The 24,583-nt window shown below is 39.2% G+C and overlaps 1 protein-coding gene across 1 annotated transcript in view; it reads right to left on the bottom strand.

Moving 5' to 3' along the window:
* Positions 1–319: 319 nt before the first annotated feature.
* RNF217 (ring finger protein 217) overlaps positions 320–24,583 on the bottom strand; it is a 54,191-nt gene continuing 29,927 nt past the window's right edge. Inside the window, exons 2-6 of the mRNA XM_035538662.2 lie at positions 21,406–21,639; positions 13,931–14,095; positions 7,634–7,835; positions 2,011–2,082; positions 320–887 (exon numbers count right to left, since the gene is read on the bottom strand). Coding sequence (XP_035394555.2) covers positions 814–887; positions 2,011–2,082; positions 7,634–7,835; positions 13,931–14,095; positions 21,406–21,639 — 747 coding nt within the window. The 3' untranslated portion in view covers positions 320–813. The remainder of the gene's footprint in view (positions 888–2,010; positions 2,083–7,633; positions 7,836–13,930; positions 14,096–21,405; positions 21,640–24,583) is intronic.

The following is a 24,583-nucleotide window of genomic DNA, read 5'->3' as shown; positions in this document are numbered from 1 at the left end:
TACTGAGAGAAGTTCAAAATGCTGTACTCCTCTAACAAATTCGTCACCCCTCGCAATCAATATTATTGGACTGTCAAAAAAATAAATATGAAAGCAAATCCAATCAGCATATTTGTACGTATTACTGAGTTTCAATAATAATAATAATAATAATAATGTTTCTTTTTGAGGCACTATTATTTGGCTGTGGCAATCCATGCCGCACAAATGTGATCTACACTCTTGCTTGCTAGTAGGACGACTCAGAAGATAACCAGCTGTCATGTTCTGGCATGTGACGGGGTTTTGGTATGCTGAACAGAATGCTGTGTGATGGAAGTTATTTACAGAAGTAGTATTTAATACCAAAAGTAGTATGCTCAGTGTACAGTAAGAGTCCAAACACTTCTAAGCATTTCCCCCTTAAAGGCCGACACTGAAGTTAAACGGAGCACATTAGCAGTTAAATGCTTTCTTCACAGGCCAAATCGGTAGTAGAGTTGTGGCTACAATACAGACTTTGATTGTCTAGTTCAGAAACTTAGACTTAAATCTTCAAAACAAAAACCAACCCTCCAAAGTAATAATAATAATAATAATAAAAAAACATTTAAAAAGCAGCAGTCAGGGGGCCCATCTTGTTCAGAGTGCACCAGAGCAAAGAGGCTTTCTGGTCTGCAGTAGTGTTTCAGCTGAGGGAAGACGGCAGGAGATCCCCCACTTTTCTTCCAGGGCGATGGCTGTGATGCTGTTACCAGAACTGTACTGCTCTGTAGCACAAACCGTGTATAGCCCTTGCAGGACCAGCTTAGTTCAGGTGAGTATAGCCCATCCTTACCAGGGCATACCTGTCCGTGACCTCTTCCTCTGCTTTTTACAAAGGCAATAGATAGGAAACACAAATAAACCTGCCAAAATAAGAAAATAATAAGCAGGCCTTAGTTAAATGAAATCTTTTGTGCATGCACTGTACCCTTTCAATATATGTAGAGTATTAAGATGCAACTTTCCATGTCTTAAGAGAATTTAGACAAGGTATTTGGGACAAGCAGAAGAAAATACTAGCCTGCAACAGTCTCTTTGGCAACCAGTTAAAATAAACTAAACAGAGAAAGTGTAGGACAAATTCCTGCTAACCCCACTTCCCATCTCTGACAAAAATTTATTCCTGAACTACAGTTTGTTGTGTATAAGATACAAAGTTAAAAGCTTTAAAAGTACTTTGGAAATTCTTAGATCTGAATTCAAGGTTGATTTAACTCATTTTCATAAACATGTAACATGCTAAGACATGCTAAAGGCTAAGACATGCCTACTTACAACTTTTTAATTCAAGGTTCATTTCTTCCTCTGCAGATTATCAATACTTTAAAAATTCTCTTAACCTTTAATTCAATCAGTTTCACCTTCATTGAAGGAATTATATATAAATTATTCATTTTACAAACATCCTTATTATCTATTGTGAAGTAATATGAAATATTTATCCCTGCCCAGGCAGGGGACTATATTTTTAAAAGTCTTTTGAGAAAAAGCTGTAAATGACAAAAAGCAAACAAACAAAATAATAATAATAATAATAATAATAAACAACACCAACCACAGATTTATTCAAGTGAGAAAATAGTTTGTTAGAAGAGGCACTCTTTCAAGTCCAAAGGAAAAGTATCACCTCCTTTCTCTTACCACCAGCTGGGCAAAGAGCAGATTTACGAGAATAACTGCATCTACAGTTAATACAAACACATTAACAGAGTTTTGATACTATATCAAATTAATTCATGGTACATCTTTTTGTGCTTGAATCCAATTTGGCAGCCTATGCATTGAATCAGGCTGAGACTGGCTGGTAAGGTTCTAAAGACAAATTAATTCAGAAAAAAAGGCACGTGCTTTATACTAAAAGTTTATCTATGAAAATTGTACTCTTTTTTTTTTTTGTGTCCATCTCTAACAGATGGAAATGCTAAGATGTCAAAGTCATAGATAGTAACTACAAAATCAGACTCATTCAATACGTGTAATTCTTACCTATTACAACAGCTATGGCTCCCAGTGCCAGTCCCAGAACCAGTATTAGGGGTGTAATGAGTAGTTTTCCAGCTGAAACACAAAATTCATTAACAATTCAAAGTAGGCATTTTATTTTTCCCTTTTGAACCACCCATAAATGCTTGTATATCTGACATCTCAAAAGCTGGTTTATTTTTTAAATACTATGTTAGGATCCCCATTGCTAAAGTCATTATTAAAAACTGAACTTGGAATCCAAATTATCTTTCTTGTGTTGAACAGCAGTCTCTCTCTTGCTCGCTCTCTTTCTCTGTTGGCCAGATGGCTAGTTCAAAGATGTAACTTGTCTTAGTAGCTTGAAAACATAGCAGAATAAGCATTTTACTGATATATCAGCAGTTTGAACAGGGATTCAAGATTAAACAATGTTCTACGTTAAGCATGTGTTTGAAAGATTACTTATGGAAAGGGAGGAAAATGAGTTCGTTACCTCTCTCTTCCCTACCCTTCCCTCTCTCAAGTCACTTGTATCAGACTTCAATAAATGGATTACTTCATTCAACAATGACGTAAACCTCTCCATAACCTGAGCCACTAATTTGGGCAGTCTGAAGGAAAAATGAGATACTTTGGAAATATTTACAGTGGTAAAATGAATTGGTTCTTTTCACACTTGTTTTGATAGCCTTTAAATTTCACAGGAGTGTTGTGGGTGGGAAACATTAATTCCTAGAAGGAAAAATTGGCAAATATTATTGGTATTACTCTAGTTGCTAGGCATCCTAATGGTCAACCTTTTGGGGACTCCACTGCACTGCATTCTATAATCACAGAAGCTGTCATTGCCTCAAATAAATTATTCAAGCGTAGACAGAAGAAGGAACATGATGAAAACCCTCAAGAAAATACCAAAAAAAGTGTTAAAAAACATTAAAAAACATTACTGAAGCCCTTAATTTCAAAAAAGTTTACAGAATTCTGTTTTGAGGTATAAACTCTCTGTATACTTTACTAATAACCATGTAATTTGAATGTTAGAAAAATACGACATGTTTGTTACCAAAATTATTAAAAACTTAAACCACTGAACTGGTGACTAAGTACACAGCAACAGATTCTGCAGAAGGGCTAAGCAAGCTTTTGACTGGAGTCACCTCTTTGCCCACATAAACAATGCTTCCTAAGTTAATTCAGTTTAAGAACTCGTTTACTTACATTTGACACACTAACTCAGAACTGCAATAAAGCACGAATGGCTGACTTTTTCCTTCTCTCTGTTAATATAAAGTTTAGTTTAGTCTATTTGTCCCAAGATCTCAGGGGACAACCTGAGTTCACTAGCTAGATCTTCCTTTGGTTATCAACACATTGTTTTAAAGGTTATTCTTTAAAAATAAAATACTTTTTCTACTTACATATGTACTATGTGTAAGTCCTTAATCTTACATTTTAGAAAGGTAAAGAAAGATAAAGGAAAGTTCACAAAAGGTGAGCAAGACTTATACTAATCACCATCAGCTAAGAGCATAAATAGCAGCAATCACTGTGAAGTAGGCAATATCTATATTTTACTCCAAAAATTTATTAACTTGGTATGAAACCAGTTATAAAATGCTGTGTTTTGAATGTCTGACTAAATATTGCTTTCTATCCAAATGCAGTTTGACACACATAGTTTATCATAGTGCGAAGGACTATGAGACTCTTAATCACAGAGAGAATTGTGACACACTAAGAAACCCTGTTGAGACTATGGATGTTTATTACAGTCACTAAATTTCCCAAGGATCCATTGTCCTATTTCTGTCAGCTCTGCGACTGCTAGCAAATAGAGCAAACATAAAAGCCTTGCCATATCAATGAATAAAATCTTGGGTCACTAGTCCATGCAGTGAACTCAGCATTATGTTATGGTAACCAGTTTGGTAATGTTCAAAGTTAGTTTTTAAGGATAGTTACAGAAACTGTTGCAAAGAAAAGATGCCTAAAAGGGAAACGCTGAAGAAGTTCTACTCAACAGGAGACAATTCTCTACAGATGTACCTAGCATGAAGACTTAGATATCTGTAGTAAAGTAGTAACTGCAGGTTTTTTTTCAGAGGAGTTTCATTAGATATACAGAATGATATTTTCCTGCCAAATTAGGAAACATTTAGAAAACATGAGGGAATGTTTTTCTTCTTACATAACTGGTTTTGGTTGTGGGGTTTTGGGTAATATTTATGAAAACCCAGAAATCCTTAGAGAATTCTTTGCCATCAAAAACTTTATATACTAGCTTTAGAAAACAAATTTAATCACTAGCATATGGAAAAATAATAAAAAATAGTCTAACTAAATAGCTGTGTATGCTTAAACAATCATTACAAGTATCTACTTACAAATCAAAACAGTCACAGTGCTAATACAAGTTTGCATCTGTTTTTAAAAAGTCCTATCAAATGTACATAGGAAATCTTGTACTACTAAGACCAACTTGAATGATGAAGTTGATAATGGAGGTTGGATTCTAGCAAAATATGCTTCCTGCTGCAGTGCTCAAAACCATGCCTAAAGTGAATCTTGCTCTGTCTTGGGACAACAGTATATATCAGATTTGAAGATAAGCTGCTTTCAGAATCCTATCTGAGATACTATTTACTATGCAAAATACTTCACTTGCTTTATAGCACCATTATGTGTTGTGTGCCCTATTATGTATCCATGTAGTATGTAGCAACTGATTTTGAACATAATTCACCCAACTGAATTCAGGTGGTACTTAAGCAGCATCTTACATTTAAAGACAGCTGAACATATATCTCCTTCTTGTGTTCAATAACCAACACAGTTCATCACTAACTCTGGTTGTAACCAACTGTTCTGCCTCCAAATTAGCGAGACGGAGTCAAATTACTATGAGGATAAAATCTCGAAGTCAGCTTTTTACCCTTCAGTCCTAGCAATTTCATCTTACAGTATTGGCCACAGGACAAAGTTCTTCTAAATTCCTTTAAAGAATATACCGGCTAAATGGCAAGAAGGGGAAGGAAGAGAAGGAACATCAAAAAAACAGAGACTACTTTTGCTCCCAGTGTATTTTCTTCTCTCTCGGGTTTCTATCACCTTTACAAAACCATTTGTTTTTGAAGAAAAGTGTGTTGAAATACATGTTGCCATAAGTGCTTTTCCCCTATTTTTATGACAGAACAGTCCATGACGGTAGGCACACACATTTGCTGCCTAACAGAAAATATGATGCCAATCTGCCGTGAAATGTTCTTTCCTTTCTATACACCCTACCCGCCCAGATTTAGTAGAAACAAGCCAAAGAACCTCTGCTGTTCAGACCACAAAATCACCACACTTATTTTCTCTCCATAGCAAGAAAATAAAAAAGTGACAGAAGAAAAGGTATTTAGCAACACTTCGCCAGTCTCCCACTGGCAGCCAAGTTAATGTCCTCTTAATTTCCACTGCTTAGCCAAGGAGCAGTGTCATTTTACTGCAGTAAGTCTAGCTTTTTTTTTTTTTTTTAATTGCTACATGCTACTAAAATTTAGAGACTATACTTTTAATGGCCTGTTCCTCTGCTATGGTCTCCTCTTTCTGATGACTCTTCAGAATGGAGCCAGAGCCCAGTCTTGCCCTGTAACACCAACTGATAAAGCATTAAGATATTTACAAGTCCTACTAGAGATGACTGAAGAATTTAGGGTTGTGGGCATCAAGGCAGAATTCTCTGAATCCTTGTGAACTTGATTGTTAACAAGCTATGCTGAAAAATCTCAGCAATTAGTACATTTTTCTGGCAGGTTCAGCTAGTGCTGTCTCTACTGAACTGATGAACATCCCCATGGGAAATAACACAATGACAGAGGTTAACGCTGGAGAGAAATTTAAAGAGAAAACCCTAGAAGCAATTTAGGTTGAGGCTCTGAGCTCTGCTAATCTTTCTTGGCTTACTAAATTAAGGCAAATCACAAGCACAAACAGGAAGTGAAAGCAAAACATATTACATGTTCTCTATGTGTGTTTTTATAGATATGAACATACACACCTTCACCACTGAATTTTAACTGATATATGCACTTCCACATTTCTTTGTGGGTAAAGAAAACAGGAAAAAAATAAACACTATTGTACATGCATTAAAACATGTAAACTTGTTATTCATATATCTTATGTGTAAAGCATTGGACAATTAAGACAGGAATAATGTAATTGTTGGCAGATCTATAATATGATAATATGATAAAAATATTTATTTTTATTTCCATCTACACTGAACATAGCAATTTCACTGGGATAACTTTACCCATGATTCTGCACGTATGCAGTACAGAATTTGTCATGTCCCTGAGCTCAGTCCCCTGCTATCACAGGTAGCAATTCCACCAAATACACCAAGGTCCATTTACAGCAGCTTACATTGTAGGCCAATGTTTATTTTACTTTAAGCTCTTCTGAAACCTTACCAAGTGCTTTGAAACAGCCCTTGAATTTTAAGCCTAAATTTATTCATGAACAGTTTATACCCATGTGCTCTAGTGCCAGCACTGTCTTCAATCTTTAATAGATCTTCTCAAATGTTGGAATTTCTCTCTAGAAAATGCAAGAGAGTGAAAACATGCATATTGACTGCTTCGTATCTTCCTGTTAGTGAAATCACACAGATCTAGTCCCTTTTAAAAGGGCTTCTGAGGAACAATTTAATAGGCATTCATCAACTGATAGCCAGCACCAAAACCTCAGAAGACACCTGGAAAGCTTGCTCCACAGGAAATACAGGATTTCAGGCATTTCCTTCCCTCCTCTGATCCTACTGGACAGCTTAGGTATCCCCCAGTTCAGCATATAAATCCATTATTGGGAACAAACATCGCACTAAGTGTTGCACAGGCACACCGATCTAGACACGTAGCTGAGGTGCTGGAGTCCACTCCAGCTTAGTCACCAAACCTTGTTCAGCTTGGCAACAGTCAGCTCCTCCTTCACATCTAGGTTTCAGCTGCTATACACTGTGGTGTAGCTTTCAGAGCGTGTTTGAGCAAGTGCTTCTCGATTTGCATGCCAGCAGAGAAAAACACAGACCAATAGAGGCAGTTGTACAACAAAATGAAAAAAATGCAGACAAGAATATAAAATGTAAAGACATTTATCATGTCAACAGTCCGAGCATTGCACAGAGAAGTTTCACCAAAATATCTTCTGTGAAACCACTGCACTCTAGTTCCACATATTGCAACAGAACAGGTCTATTTAGGTACCTGAAATCAATGCATATGATTTACAAGTAAAGTGAATTTTCTATGGAATGAACTAAAATTCTTCTTTAAGGCTAGCTTACACCAAGACTCATTTTTGCTGGTTTGCTTGTGTATTTTTCCAATTTGCTTACGTATTACTGAAAAATGTTAGGAAACAGAAACTATCAGGAGAGGACAATACTTATTCACACATAAACCATTGACAAAAGGACCCCAAATGCTATATATTTTAATATATTTAGTAAAGCACCTTTTACATAACTAAGAAAAAGAAAATGTCCATCCTATATTTTAAATATATATATAGATAGGTAGATATAAAGATATTGATCCGCCGCCCTCCCCAGTCACCTCTTTGTGCAACTCTCTACAAAGCACATTTACCCACTCACCACAGACAGAGCCTCGCACCAATCTCCTCAAATGTGGTCTCTCGGGGAGGTAGCGGTATTTGCATCCAAATATACTGAGGTTTGATGTGTGATCTCCAAAGAAACGGAGCTGGCGGTATCTCTCCCCGCAGCGGTAACAGAAATTAGTGTTACACTGGGAACAGGTCATGTGGTCACACCCTTCTGTCCTCTGGATGTGGATCTTCACGAGCAGAAGGAAAAAGAAAAGGCTATTTTTAGTCCCCGGAGCACAGAAAAGCAGGCACTGCTCCAGCGCAATCCATATGCATCAGATGAAGAGATACTGCAAGCAGCCCCTTGCTGAACTCTGCATCTGCATTAACAGAGATTGCAGCTGTCCTAAGACAATAACGTTTTCTAAGGCGTGTTTCAGACCATCAAACACGAGTTATAGCTGTTTCCAGGCTTCTAGATAAGAAATGCCTTCTCACATAATTCTCGCTCTTTGCTTAAAGTCGTTGTCTCAGATGAGCATCTGAGTGATCCTTACCCTTACTGAAGATGAAAAATTATTTTTACTACCCAAGCAGACACATTAGCACCTAACTTCATTAAAAACCAGAGCATCACAGTAAATATAGTTGTGAACTCTGTCTCACCCCTCCATAGATGGGTTTCCCTTTTATGCCACCTGTGGCCCCACTCCCTGTCCCATTACCATCACAAATTGATTTGGCATTTTGTAGTAAAACAATAAAGGCTCTCCTTCAGGATGAGGGACTTAAAAAGCACAGGATTTCTTATTTATTTTTAACACAGCATTAAGCCAGGCTGCCTAGCCTTCCATCTTTCTGCTGATTGTCTGCATAAAATAGCTTAATAATAATTTACCATTTCTATACCTCCATATACTTCTGCACAATTGGTACATTTACTCACTTTGCACAGATTTTATAAGGCTTCAGTTTTAGTTAATAGTTCTGAGAAACTTAGAAGAGAGGTAGTCCTGAGGGTATTTCACTAAACCACATTATGCACTGCAACGCTGATTACACAGCTACTTCTAAGTCTTGCCAGCTAAAAACATAGCTATGGGGGTGGTAAACACTTTTCCTAACTTACAAGATGGATTAATACTGCCACCCCCCATGCTCCACAATGTAACTGCAGATAAAATTACACAATGATTGAGGTTGGAAGTAACCCTCAGATGTCACCTCTTTTAACCCCTAGCTCAGTGGTGGGCTAACTTCAGAATCAGATTAGACTTCTCCAAGCCTTGTCCCACCAGATTTCAGAGTCTTCAAGTATGGGTATGTCACAGTCTCTTTGAGCGACCTGTTCCAGACTTAACCACCCTCCCTGGGAACAGCTTTTCCTCCCTTTACATCCAACAGGAGTTTTACTCACTGAAACTTGTGATGAATGCCTCCTCAACTTCTTAGTCGTATCTACACAAGTACTTTGAAGGGAGGTACGGGTAACGACAAGACATCACCACTTAATGGCCCTGCAAGCACCAGAGGTGATGAAAGCTCAGGTACAGCTGAAGCCTCTAACCTCAAGGGAGGCTTGTGATTCCTAGGGTATCAGACATTCTTGAAAGGGCCAGGTGTGGTACTGGTCATGGTTCATCTGGGATCTGAGAAATCTCTTCTACCTCAACTGCTACTGAAATTGGAACTTCACGTATGTTACAAGCTGACATTTTCCACCGGCAGTGCTTAAAAGACTGCAGGGCAGATGCAGTGAAAAGTAGCTCCAGGTAGGTCTGCCGACATCTTTGTGCCAATGTTAGACATCTCAGAATTTATTTCTGCACTTTCAAACACTTCTTTCAGGCAAAAAGATGGGAAAGACATTCACACGCACAAAGTTTGCACTATAAAATGCCACTCTGGTAGACACATAGAGGACTTGCATTCATCCAACAGAAGGGATCCAAATAGGCCGACTAAACAATTGCTCTCCTCTACTTCGAAGAAGCCCACCATTCAGTTTGTTTGTATCATTCCTTCACCTGTATCAGAGGTACCCTGTTTTCCAGAAGCACCTAAAAAGAATACCATTGCCGATGAGCTTTATAAGCTACTTGATTTCAAAACTTTCACATTTAAGTGTTCAATGCAAGCAAACTAGAAAAAAAAGTCTACCCAACGTTATACCAATTTCATTTTTGATTTTTGTTTTTAAAAGGGATATTGTCAGTTTGAGTTTTGCTTTTCCTGTACAGGTCTTATATAAAAAAGTGTTGACCGTATTCATCGAGCCAAAGTTTAATTTACTTCATAAGGCATTAATTTCAACTGAAATTGAGGAATTTTAATTCTGAATTACTGAGTTTGCACACAGGGACCTTAGTGTATCTTAACAAATTGCTTTTAAAATTTTATTCCAATTAGCTTTTCAGAGGAATGAAATTTAAACAGTAGCTATACAGTATTTTATAATTTTACAGGCACCTTTGGGTATCTGCTGCTTCAGTGACATATCTCTACTTTAAAAATGTAAATGAGGGAATTAAGTTATGACACTAAGAAGCAGCATCTTTTTTTTTTTTTCTGTTTAATATCAAGACTGTTGAACTGTCCTTTCTCTCCTCCAATTTACCAATCCAATGTATTGAAGTTACCATCCAGTCTAACTGAAAATCTGTACAGCCTGGAACTTACAAAAACTCTAGATGCAAATACGCATACCAAAAATACTTCATGTTTCAAAACAAATTATTTTTATGTGGTAGTAAGAAATTCTAGGAGCTGCTGGTAATAGTTTTATACATTCTACCCTCACTACTTTTCACAAAAATCCACCTTGTGCATACTGTCTGCATCCTTCTACCTACACTTTTCTAGAAGCATCCCAGTTCCAGATAGCCACCCAACCATTCCAATCACTCCTAAATCTCTTGAATCTGCTTGCTCCTGGCCTAAGTCCTTCAGAGGCATTGTTCTCTTAATTTTAAGTTGATAGTTTTTTTGTTGTTGTTGTGTGTTTTTTTTTTTCTCTCTCTCTCTTCTGGACACATATTGCAATTATATGAACTTTGTATGAACTTTCAATTTGTATGAACTTTGCTTCTTCAAAACAAAATATTACAAATGTTTTAGACAACATTTATCTGCACATACGTCTTCAAAAGCTGCAAGTCTGGAATAACTAGTTGTACTTATCCATATTTTTTGTTGCCAAAAGAAATCCAAACCCCACCACCTTTCCCTTTTGGGTGAGGATGGAATCCACTCAAAAAATTACAAGCAGAGCTTGGACTCGCTGCCACCCGCTGCCAGACAGATGATGCCAGATGAACTCAGTCTGATTCAGCCAGGCTGCTCTCAAGCCGAGTCTCTCAAGCCGAGTGCGTGGCATTTCACCAGATGAACTCCAGCCTCGGTTCACAGGGATATTTCTCCCTCCCCTCAGCATAATCTGCTGAGAGAGATGGGTTACTGTAGGTTTGGAAGGCGATTGCTGCCGGGTCAGACACCACATGACTGCTCCTGCTCCCCTGGCCATGAGCGCTCAGGTGCTCAAAGGCCCGGAGGGCCACGGCTGGCTGCAGCCAGCTGCTGTGGCATGGGGCTTGCTCACTGCGGGTTCTCCCACAGCAGGAGCACAAAGACCAACCATTTTCATCACTGACTTGACCCCCTCGCGCTGTTCAGGGATGCCTGTTCACAGAAACAGGCTCTGGGAAACCTGCCACTGCTGGGTGAAGAGGAGACATGCAGCTCTGCTGCCACTCCTCCCAGGGGAGCCTGGTGCATGGCTTAACCTCCCCATACGGCAGCATTGACTCTCCTCCCTCCAGAGAGGAAAAATAATTCAATCACCTTCAAAAGCCATGGCCTGTGTTGTGTGATAGCATTCACATTAATCAGAATGGTGAATGCACACCATAAGAGGTATATGATCCTTGATTCCCATTAACATTCTTGTTTACTTAAATTTCTGTTGCTATTCAAAGCTTTCTAAGTAAAAAACACTCTTCTATGTTTCCTTAGTGTTTTCTTCTGAAGTAAAAAACAACAGTGGAGAAAGGCAGGTAAGGTTACAAATTTTATGGAAAGATATCTAATAATACATAGCGAATCTGCATGCCTTAGCCAACTCCCTCTAAAACAAGACCATTATCAATATAAAACATGCTGAAACATCGTCTACTTGGATCTAGAAGAACAATAGATCAAGTAGTGTGTTACCAATTCTTTCCCTCTTTCCTCTTTTTTAATTGCAAATATGGTAGTCATCTGATTATGTTTTATACAGTGGTTTTAAGGGGTAGACAGAGTGAGAGTCAGAAAAGTATTAGCTCCAATCTCCCCATCCCCAAATATTTAGCTATTGGTGTGTTCATCCCCATATGATGAACAGACTCAGACTCCTTTTATTGCCTTTGACAAAGAATGCTGCATAATACATATTTTTTAAATACTCAATAACTGATTATGGGGAAAGGAAGAAAACAGTACGACTGTTCTAACCACTAAGTGGCTCTTTTGATTATTTGCTAGTTACAGAGTTGATTTAAAAACCAACAATGTGTTGATATGAACCATTCAGAGGTTGTGAACAAAAAGAATTTTTCCACCTCTGAAGAAAAATACTAGGAGTAGAGGTACAGTTTATGAAAATATGGAACCTCCTCTTCAATATTCATTTATAACATCACATTACCAGAAAGGACTTTTTAACAGAGGTTCTTTTTCTGTGCTAATTTCATAACTTTCCATTTTGCCTCCCACCATACAGGTGGTTTTATTTTCATTTGATTAAAAAAAATAAAGAAATCTGAAGCCTTTTTGGAATCAATAGCTAAACTCACGCAACTTCAGGCTTCAAAATTAGAGATTTAGACCACCTAGGTTTCAGGTGTCCAGCCTTCTTATTCTGAATCCATTAAAAACAGCTATACACTTTATGTTTTGGAAAGTCAGATTATTTAAAATGTATTAATGATACACACATTAATGCTGGCATCTTTTATTCTTCTCTCTTTCCAGCTAGCAGCCCTCCTTTCCCTGCTTTTCCATGTTCATTGGTGCATTGTTTTCTCATTTTTTTGGACAGCTTATTTCAATAGTTACATCATTCAGATTGTCCAAAAATGTGAATCTGGAATCAACTCAAGAAATTAAAAACAAAACAGATACTTCTGCCCACTCCAAAAGGAGGAAAGTTTGAAAAAGGATTTTACTGTAAGACTCCCCAGAAATCAAATGTTTTCAGAACTGGCTCAAACCTATCAACTTTTACCAAATGAGAAGTTGTTAAATCTATTCAAAAGTCATGTGTATGCAGGAGGAAGGGTAAACATGACCACTGATTTCATGGCTTTACAAATTTTTCTTGATGCTTTAAAGTCTTTCAATTTCAAGCTATGGCATGACAGGCATTTCTTTCCCCACGACCAAAATAAGAAACTTAGTAAACTGATAAACATTCTCTTATTTGCACAAGGTAAGGCTCAAAGTATGACTAAACATACTTCACACATTGAGAAGTAAAACTTCCCATTCACTATTTATTTCCTACCAAGCATTCTAGTTATCTTACTCTGTCCCCTCCATGAAGTAAATGTAGAGCAACAGGTACATTCAAATTAAGTACTCCCTTTCTAAAAAGCCAGTCTCCCACCACCATGGTGATCTCCAGATTTTGACTTATTACCATCAGCAACTGGAGACAACTGCTGTGAAAAACAAAAAAGCAAAAAGCCGTAACAGCCACCTCTGTTAAGGGTTAGGGGCATATTGGGCTGTTCCACCACATTCAAGTAGTGGGACATCTCTTTCCTATCATGGAAGGATGGGAAATGACATTTCTAGGACATGAGACTGCACCTCATTCTGTTGAAAAGTAAGCTAATTTATGAGGAAGGATTAAATGTCAGTTCTTTCACAAGCCTAAAAAAAATTCTGGTTTTGCCAAAAATTGAAATCTCTTAGTTAGATTGTTGATAAGGAGTACTTTCTGACTTACTCCAGCACTGAATTCACCCAAGCTCTTTGAAAAATCTGACAAAGAGCAACATATTTCTCTAAAGCTTTGAATTCCTTTAAAGCTTTATTATAGGAATAATTTGGACTGTAACACACTCATTACAAGTATAAAATAAAGCCTTGTCTTAGAATTTCTTTAATGTTTCTTTCACATGCAAAGAGTCTGCAGAGTAAGTAAAACACCTGACCCATTTTTCTCAAAGGGTCAAAGGTAAGAATTTGTACAAGTGTGAATTCAGTTTCAAATCCAGAATAGAAGCTACAAATATTTACTCCACATAAATATTTAAGCAGTTTGAAGCTACCACCTGTGCATCCCCAGAAGGCGGCTTACCTTGCATTTTGGACACTTCTGGGCATTCCTTTGCCCGTGCTCAATCTCATTGGCCCAGTGACGCAACAGCTTGTCTCCCTTTTTGTACTCTTTGCAGTTAACGCCTTCATGCCAAGGCGAGTGGCACTTGAAACACCAGACAAATTGGCAAGATGGACACTGGATCTGTACAAGTGACAAAACACCACACATTTGCAAGATGTTTAAATTGATAAAGGATCTACGCCTCCCACTCCCTCGGTTTTAAATCATTACAACAAACACATCATCATCACGCCTTCTTCTAGAGCCTGGCTATTTTTTGAGAAAAGCTGTTGGAGTTGCTGTGTTTGTAAAACTACTAAGAAACACAGGCACATTGCAGGTGCTCATTTTCAAATGACTGGCCTCACACCTGGACCATGACCAAAGCAAGCAAGAAGCAGAAGCCACATTAGACACAGGCACATCCAGGTTTCGGGAACAACTCTACTTCAGCTGTGTTTGGCAGCACAGCTTCTGGCCGGGGAAGGCACGGCTCTCAAGCAACACTCTCAGCCCTCCTCACCACCCCAGCCACAGCCTGTGCTTCACACCGCCCCTAATTTGTACCAGCTGATGGACCGGACTGAGAATTCAACCAAACCCAGCTTTTTGGCCACAGCTCTTTCTGTACCTGGCTCACCACAGACACATTTGTGCTGGCAGTGTGTGGTGCAGGGATGCTGCTCAGGAAGCTCTGTCCAGGGGTGAGGACCCAGGCAAAGCCCCCAGGATGCATTTTGGAAATCCTTGCATACCACAAGCTGCTGTGCCCTCTGCTCAGACACGCTGACTGCCTGCCCGCCGCCTCGGCTCTGTTTTGAGGCCAAGGCTGGCACTCTGATCTCCCTCAAGTATTTTGCTGGGGAGCAGCCAGAATTACTATTCATACGTGCAGTTCTTACTTCCGTTACTACCAGCATGCTAACACAAAGCTGATCTGATCTCTAATGCATGATCAAGATGAAGCTGTCTGCTGCTCTTAATACTTTTCCTTAAGTTCTACATACATAGATAGCATTTAGGTTTTTGACTAAGATTTTTTTTTATTTTGAACATGAGTACAATTGATGCAATGGCTCAAGCTGAGTACTTTTTATGACTCTATCTGACCCATTTTTCAGTGGTTACCTTTAACTTCGTATAAAGCAAATGTTTTTGCATTGCAGTAGTGTCTGACAGCATAGCCTAATTCATATAATGTGATGTATCTCTCTGCATAGCAGTGTTCAATCAAGTATTCTACCTTTACATGATGTGCTGCTCAGTGCACCACTTCAGCTTACCTCTTTATGCCATTCCAAACCTAAGCACCAGCAAGTGCAAGAATATGAGCTCATGCTCAAGAGAATTAACAATTTTCTTACTACATATAAGACATTGTTTCCCCCTCCAGAATTCTTTGCCTGGTCTGAATTACAAAAAAGGAAAGCAGCCTGAAGATGTAGACAGATTTTCTTCCCTCTTTCCAACACACTTTAATTACCATTTACTAGTTATTATCCTTCTCCAAAAAAAAAAAAAAGTGCTAGAACACACACATTTTTTTCTTCATATCAAGAAGACTCAGACACTGTAAAATTGAAATAGATTAATTTCTGATATCCTGTATCCTGGGCATGTATGACTTACTGCTTGCTGTAGCTACAGGGTGGCATTTTCCTAAGGCAAACAGTAAAATTTTTCATGTAGAAGAAAAATCACACTTACTAGATGCTTTCTGTCAATGAATAAGTTACTGAGACACATGGAGGCAGCACAGAAACAGGAAAGAACAAGAATAAAACTCATTTGTAGGGAAACAACACGTGAAAGCTGCAACACTTGGATTACAAAGACTATTACTTTTTGCATGAGAACACTAATCCCTGACCCAAGGCCAGGACAACTTATGAAACAACTGAAATACAAAATCAGTGCCATTTCTTGGATTTGTTGGTCTATAGGCCCAGATGCTAAGTAAAAGTAAATATGTTATCCTGCATCTGTGCATAATTCTTAAGAACAACTGAACAGTACATTAGCTTCCCACCCTGAAGAATCTAAAGAATAGCATTTTTACTGTTACTAAATAAATTCACACACAACACTGATTTAGGTTTCCAGAACCCTTTAGAAACCAACATGTACAACAGATAGCTCTGATTACTGGCTTACTGTCTGGACCACTATCCCCATAATTTCCTACAAGCTTCAAACTTGTGTTTTTCAACATCACATGTCCCAGTGACCTACTGCTAGAAAGACAAATTTTAGCCAGCATCACATTGCGTTACTCAGTATTTATTATGCCTCAGGCAAGGATGGAGCTTGTAGCCATGATTAAGTGTTCTACAACCTGAAAGAATCATAGAATCATTAAGGCTGGAAAAGACCTCCAAAATCGTCTGGTCCAAGCATCCCCCTACCACCAATGTCACCCACCAAACCATGTCCCTAAGCACCACGTCCAACCTTTCCTTGAACACCCCCAGGGACGGTGACTCCACCACCTCCCTGGGCAACCCGTCCAATACCTAACAACTCTTTCTGGAGAAATTTAGAAAATTAGGAGAAATTTCTCCTAATTTCCAACCAGAACTTCCTCTGACACGACTTGAGGCCATTCCCTCTTGTCCTAGCTTTCATCACATGCAGTATTCAGTCATTTGAGATGGAACCTGAATGCTAAACAAAAAAACAAACAACAACAACAAAACCACACACACAAAAAAAGACAATATTCTGGCAAGTTGCAAACTAGAGCTCCTTGCTTAAAAAAATGACAACATAATTTAAAACTTCCTTTTTTTTTTTTGACACATTCATTGCAGGCTCTGTCTTTCTATTATAGCATGCATATAATTGCAAGAAGTGTACCAGCCACCAGGACATATACTTAATCTTATGCATGCACATTGACATCAGATGTTTCCAAATACATCACTTAGAAAACACTAAAACACAGGATGAGGTTGCAACCGTAGGATTTCAGAATAACATCTGTTACCATGAGTGGCCCTGATGAACTGAAGTAAACTAGTGGGACCTACCTCATTAAAAGGTTTGGAGTTACTTGTTTCCTTTTCCACCTTCCAAAGAACTGAGTTAGTAAATAGATTTAAGATTCTGAATGAGCCACTTGACTGTTGTTGCACAGTGTCTCAACATACATTAAGCAGGCAAAGAAAAGTATGTTCTTTTAAGAACTATTATTCTTGCTTTTCTTGGAACTAGTGGCCAAAAACCAAAATCCTAAACCTATTTAAACTTGGATTCAGTGTAACAGCATGGCAAGTACTCAAGAAATAGGAACACAACAGGGCAATTGTGGCTGTCTTTCAGATTCTTATATCATTCTTCCTCCACTTTTCTGAGAAAACCAAACAATGTGCTTTATGCTTCAGTATTAGCGCATGAAATCATAACAAGGACACAGAAATACTCTTTTCATATGGTCTGAAGTAGTAAAATATACTATAGTCCAGCAAAGCAGATAAACTATATCTGAAAAAACAACAATACAAACAGCCTTTGGTGTTTTTTCAAGTATGTTTTTCCTTATACCAACATTTACCTTTTATTTTATGATTTCCATTTCAGTTGATCAGAATCGAGAGGATACATACCCAAGACATCAATCTCCCTTGAAATAGAAAAAATACACAACTTCTCATACTAACCCTCTTAGTTCTCAGCTTTCTGAAATACTGACCTTTGAGGCTAACATTTTCCATTTTCTTAGCTAGCCTCTTCAGTGTAAACTATTTTAACTATCATTTTCCTCACCTCCCAGGAAGAGACCTTTCAAAATTGGTAGGTAACAGCAACACAAAGCACTGACCATTGTGATATGACGTTAGCAAAACTGACTTCACATTAAAAATATTCTGAGAGCTTGAAGCTGCAGAAAGATTTATGGGATTTTCTGCTGCTTAGTGGAATGCTGGTTACACGCTAGGGTAGCTGAATAAATTGTGCAGTTGATGACATGAATTACCATCTCTAGCTACAGCTACATATTTTTTTTTTTTTTTTGGAAAAAAGTGACTATGGGCTCCTGCCAAAACAGCTGCCTCCTCCTCATCACCAACCCATCCCTTCTCTCGTACCAGCTGAAAATAAGCAACAACAAAACAAACAAATCTTGTGTCCCATTGGAGCTGATCTTTGATCCAACTCCCAACGTGACAACAAAACATCAACATGAGCAAAAGCAAGCTGGCAGGAACAAACAGCTAAGAGCAAAGAGGGACAGAACAGCAAAATCACTGCTTTCAGAGCAGTTCAGGCTTAAGGCTGACTGAAGTGATGTGTAGACATGAAGATATCTGCAACTCAAGGTTAAAATTTGATCAAAAAAGCGGGGGGGGGAGAACTCATCGGAATCAGCTACACAGGTTCATTCCATCACAGCACCTTCACAGCCGCAGACTCCTACCAGTTCTAGAGCATGGAGTTTCAGAAACTCTTCAGTAGTTCAAACAAAAGACAGTTTATGTAAGAACCACACTGAAAAAAAACATTTACGTTTCCAAAGTCAAGCACTCAAGCCTTTATTTTATACAATGGTAACTCTTCACAGAAGCAAGCAAGAAAACTTTGTTATGAACCTCAGGGGCTAAGGCAGAAAAAGTCCAACAATCAAGAAGTGCTTCTTCACGGCAGGTCAAAGAGCAAACACTAAAACAGATGAAATCCAGGCCTGATAGAAATAACAACAACAAAGACAGTAAAAGCCAAGATAATCACTCTAGTAAAACCCATATCCATATGTTCCATGCATAGGAGCTTAACTACCAATTTTTAATTTTTTCCCCCCCCATTTCCTTTGGACTTTGGCATACCAGCTTTTACCAAAGGTTTGTTAGAATCTTGCCAGCAAGGAAATCTCACACTCCCAATTTGGGTCATAAGATAGAGAGCAAGGGTCTTTCCTTACTGGAAAGCTGGATCCTTTTGTGATATGAGTACTTGATGTATGAAACTAACTAGTTATGTTGCTGTACTGTGCTGTCCTAAGGGCACTCATGACAAAAGGGAGGTTTGCATAGCAAGTTTCCCTTTTCTTCCTCTCCTCTGCCAACATACACGGACATGGTAACTTTCTAGACTCCGATCTCAAAAACGAAAAACAGCAGTAGCAAACTCTGAACTTCTGGGATTCGATCAGCTTAGCTGACATAAAACAGCTATAGCAAGGAAAATTAATAGAGGTAATAACTTTTGTACCTCTTTAAATTGAGATGTTAAGTTCATTTATGATTTTAAATGGTGTATCAATTGTTAGGAACATCAATAATATTTTACAAATACGTACTCTTGGTACAGAATACTCAAGGAGTACTCAAACACACTCTTGCATTTTTTTACAGCATTTTCTCATTACAGTGTATAGGAGAGCAAGGGTGCTGGCACAGAGCCCTTCTGTGCGGTGATCCTACTAGTACACTTCTGTGCAGACTTCCCCCATGCATGACTTGGTTCTTCTGAAGGCAGCACTTCCAGTGCTGGCGCTTCAGTTCAGAATTCCTCTGAGGCAATTAGTGCTTATACTGTTTGCATGGAAGTATGCAAGACCTTTCGGTCTCCAGTCAGAGCTCTCCAATGCTCTATGTGGGGAAAAAAAAATTGTCTTTGCCTCCAAAGAGCCTATAATTTGAGACAGACAAGACAACATATGAGAAATCACATAAGAATAAGAAAACAGAGATAATGGTCCACAGCTACGCGTGCATGTAACTACTCACATATACACAGTCATATATAGCCTTCTTTTTACACCTCTTCCATGTGCTGAGCTTAAAATAACTCACTAAAACCATACCTATGGCAGAAAACAACACAGATTCAGGGAACAGCCCAAAGCCCTGGACCATGGTTGTCCATACTGTTTGATAGCGTTTTCCCAATTACATTTCCGATCCTGATCTGCGTCAACTAGACATTCCTCCAGGGAACACACCTGGACACAGCTCAAAGCACACATTTTGAGAGGGTCTGTTTCCCAGAGGAGACTTCAGCCCTACAGGTCAGGACTACACATAACACTTTACCACAGAAGCAGGGAAAAGCTTCTAGCAACACATAAGGCAGCCTCCAATTCTTTCTTTGATTAGGATTTCCAGGGGAATGGTGAGAACATTTTAATCACAGCATTTTAACTCATAGAGCACTGGTGGGCAGGAGTACTCATTTTGTGCCTTGAAGATGACAAAAAAAATTGGAGTTGGCACATCCATGATGTTACAGCTACACAAACCGTGACAGGGCTCAAGGGAACAGCACAGCCTCTGACACCTTAAGAGATGCTGCTGCAGAAGCATTACAACGGTGGGTATACCTTGGTCCATGCATCCTGTCTATATCTGAAGGGACAGTAAGTGGATGGCTGAAGAAGAATGGCTGCGGGCAGAAGGAACTTGACCTGTAGCTGGAATTTTCCACCTCTGTGTATGGTGCCAAAAAACTGAAAGTAAGTCCAATGCCAGATCTGAAGTCCAACACCAGACTTTGTGGCAGCTTGCATGCAGTTCAAACACTGCACAGATCTTGTATACAGCTTGTATCTCAGAGTTAGCTTTACTGAGGTTTCAATTCCACTGGATACACAACCTTGTACCTTTTAATCTCCACACTGGGCTGAATCTTATGCTGTAATTAGGCCTATCTAAACAATCATCTAAACTCCTACTGAAGAAAACTGGTTTGTCCAGGCAAGGCTAACTCAATCATGAAATTAACCACCACAAGTCTAATAACTGGATGGAAAACAGAGCATGATGCTGCAGACAGAATGTTCATCTTTTGGAACCAAGATGGACCTTCGGGAGCTCAAAGCTGCTTCTGCCTGCCATCTTGCTTTTACTCTTTCATTGAAATCACAGTATAAGCAAGCCTTCTACTAGAAGTGCTGTCAAAAGGTGGTTTTAGATCTTTCTAAAGTTTTGTGTATTGAGACTCCACAGGATATTGAGAAACCACAGTAATGTTTAACCTCTACTAAGGGACTGAAGAAATCAAACCAAGGAGCAGGACAGACAATAGCTCTAGCTCTTAAGAAGGAGCAAGCCAACAGGAAGTTACCACATAACACAGCAACTGTCCCAAATTTATTTGCTGAGAGTTTCAGGGAAAACCTATCTTTGCTGGAGTTGCACAGCTAAAATTATCAGTAATAGTGTGATTCCTCTTCCCCAGTCTCTTCTAATCATGACCGTATTATTTGCATGTCAAAGAAGAAAGAAAATACTCTTAAAGTACTCTTTAAATTAAAACGTGCCAGGCCAAAATTATGCCACCTTACCAAATAAGGTAAGGACTAAAGTTAAACTGTTCAAATTGTTAGAAATGAATTAATTAATCAATGATTCATATTCCTAATCACAGCTTGCACGAAGCCCCAGTGATAGAAGAAAGCTCACTTAATGCCCACCAAGTGCTGTCCTACCCACAGCTCTGGCGACCATGCTCACTTTGTATTTGTTCTCCAATTTGGCAGGGGTAGGAATGTGGCCTCTCCTCCGGAAGGTTGTAAAGTGCTTGCACTGAGGGCATGGCTTGGTGCTGGAGTCAATGCGGCTGAGTTCCAGGAAATATTTATACTTGATGATGTCCTCGTGGGGCAGGTTATAGAGGATGGTGGTTTCATCCAGGTGTTCGCTGCACTCTGTGATTGGGCATTTTATATCCGCTTGTCCCAGCTGCACCTGAATGTGAGAAAAAACATACAGAAGAGTTGCAAGACATTTTATTTGGAAAAGGTACTACTCTGCAAGTATTGAGGAAGTAAACATTTGTGAGTTTTGCAAGAAAATTCGATTTAAAGTACTCTAACAGTCCACGGACTATCAAGCATATCGTCTTAAAGTTATTTTGACCTACTCCAAGTGAACTGCCATTTTTCCAAAGGGTATTTTCCGAATCCAACAGAAAAGCTAATTACTCCTACAACAACTGTAGTTATGTACCATGGCGATGTACTCCATGAAACCAAACCAAGAACTTGAGCTAGCAGCACCCATTCAGCACTCCATGCTTTGGCTGAAATAGCCAACTCTCCACTATCACGGCTCACACAGGCACTGAGAAAGCAGGTAATGGAAACATTTGTATGCTTTTATTCCAAAATGTGCTGGGAATCACAGCACAGAGAAATTAAAGTCAACTTAGGATCATCGACTCTGACTCAGTGCTAGACCTGAGCTGGCTCCTGCTAAGCAATCACAGAAAACATCAACTGAGCCCGGGGCTGACCAAGCTAATAGATTTTCCCAGAACCTTGAGTGCTGTAATATTTAAAAAAGAAAAAAAATCCCTAAAGATGACCAAAACAAAAACACACAGAGAAGCATGCTCAACTTATCAGGGCTGAAACTGCTACTGATGTAATGAGCCCTGATGGTCCCAAGCTGATCCGTATGGTCAGTTATCTGCAACATAGGTCCACAGCTCCAGGATCTGAGACCAAGGCTAGACACAGGTCTGCACCCTTCATGCTTGGCAGGCTTTATTAACTTGGACTCCATGCCAAAACAGCAGATCCTAGCTGGTCTGTGAGCAATGAGGCTGTATTTACTTGGCACTGAGCCTGAGTTAATAAACCCTGCTGGGTCTGAGGAGTCTGCAAGGACCCAGCATGAGCTTGTTCAATCACGTCTGCCACGCATAATCCTGAATGGATGAGAGTTGACTGCACATGTGGAGCTGACCACCAGCCCAATTCTTCCTTACTACTAAACATGTCCATGCAAAGAGGAAGGAAGGGGGGCTGACAGTGGAATGGGTGTCTCTTTCTAGGAACCATTGTTTTGAGGTTGGTCAGTTCAATTTCCTTGGACTGCTTACTTCAACATGCTCCGTTATTGGGATCTGCAAACAATATACTGAATACGATAGCAACGCCTCAAATTTTGATGCGGGTCTTGCTGCTGCATGGCGGTAACAGAAAACACCATAAACCAGAGACTGTTAATGCAGTATTTCAGCTAAGAAAGGAAAAAAGATAAAGCAACACAACCCTGCACTTGCTGTCTCAGCTACAGAGCCATATGGGCTCTAACTGAATGATAATTTAGTCAGGAGTTAGAGGATTAGAAAAGACATTACAAAAAGGTATAAAATCCAAGGTCAACCCATACTGACTTCAAAAAAATCCCCATGGCACTGCCTTTGTTTCCCCAGCAATGCAGTGGGACCAAAGAGATGAGGAAATTAGAAGATGGCAGCAGTCCGTCCCAGACCAGAGCACAGAGAGGAGATCTCAGCCCTGCGCAGCCTCAGCTCAGGCTGCGGGCAGGTCAGGATAGAGGAGATCTTCCCGTGGTACAGAGGAGAGGCTGGCTACCCTGAACTACACCCACTGTCAGGAGGCAAATGCTCCAAAACTTCACTTCCAGCCCCAAAAGATAAGGAGAACACCGCCACACACAAACAAGTCTAACCTCAAGTATTTTGGCCTTTACCTGGAGCAGGGTGGAAAAGAAGAAGCATGTGGTTGAATGCACCATTAAAAAACAAAACAAAAAACAAAACAAGCATTCCCCCCCCCCCCCCCATGCTACGGGGAATGTCCACATTTTACAGCTGGAAGACACTCATGTACCTGAAGCAGCATGTGAAAAGTTGAACTTAAGCATATAACAGAGTGATTCTTCTCAGAAATTCAAAAAACCTCAGTTTGATACATGTTAAAATGTGTTACAACCACACTGCAAAGAAGATCACATCACCATGACACAGCATATCCCTGTTTTAGAGGGAACATTGCCATCTGAAATATTTAATCTATGGCTTCACCACGTGATCCAAAATAAATGTACTAGGAATTATTTTATGCTCACAGTTTGTTATCAAAGTATTTTGACCAGAGATAGTGGTCTCTGGACAATCTAGTTACTCTGCTAGAAGTCTTCATATAAGTGAGAAGTTTTGCAGATGCTCAGACCTTTAAACATTTGCTTCCCACATTCTAATAGCTCTGGCCTTTTTCTTTGCAGGTGTTCCCATTATGTATATGTACAGACTTTCATAAAAGTATATCCTTCCTCTGCTGGTGCCTACCCCTTCCAAGAGCCAGTATAGCTCCGGCAGCACTCTGCATTGCAGAACATCCAGGAGTGCTGGGCCCAAGCACTTATCAGTAATACATTTTAGAACACGTGGAGTTTGTTGTAATTTATCCCCCTGTGTATCATCTGCGCTCAAGAAGCAGAAAGAAAAATCAGTCTAGCTCCCAAGAACCCAAATACGTTAACCTAGGAAAAAATTGTTACAGAAATACAAAATGCTATTGCACTACTACAAGGATTAGTAGTTCAATATATGTGGTACCACAGAAGTAATGCTTCTATTTGAAGAAGTATAGGCAAAACAATTTAAATCCAAATAGTCAAATGAACCCCATCTATGGCTACTTTGTTGTTGTTGTTTAAGAATTAGGGAAATACTAAAAGGGGTAAGCCCTTTTCCTAGAAGTAAACTAATCTGCATCGGAGCAACACTTCATGCTGAGAAGGCACACTGTATTTGGCATTTAAACTGGTGCTTAAGAGCCACCACTACCATGTCGTGGTAGAACAAACCTGCATTTATAAAATGAAGGAATACAAAGCTGAACACTTTCTATTTTTCATGCCCACACAAAATATGATT

This window comes from Cygnus atratus, chromosome 3, assembly GCF_013377495.2.
Source record: "Cygnus atratus isolate AKBS03 ecotype Queensland, Australia chromosome 3, CAtr_DNAZoo_HiC_assembly, whole genome shotgun sequence".
Lineage (NCBI taxonomy): Eukaryota > Metazoa > Chordata > Aves > Anseriformes > Anatidae > Cygnus > Cygnus atratus.
The sequence above is the reverse complement of the archived record's forward strand: the minus strand, read 5'-3'. Positions and strand labels throughout refer to the sequence as shown.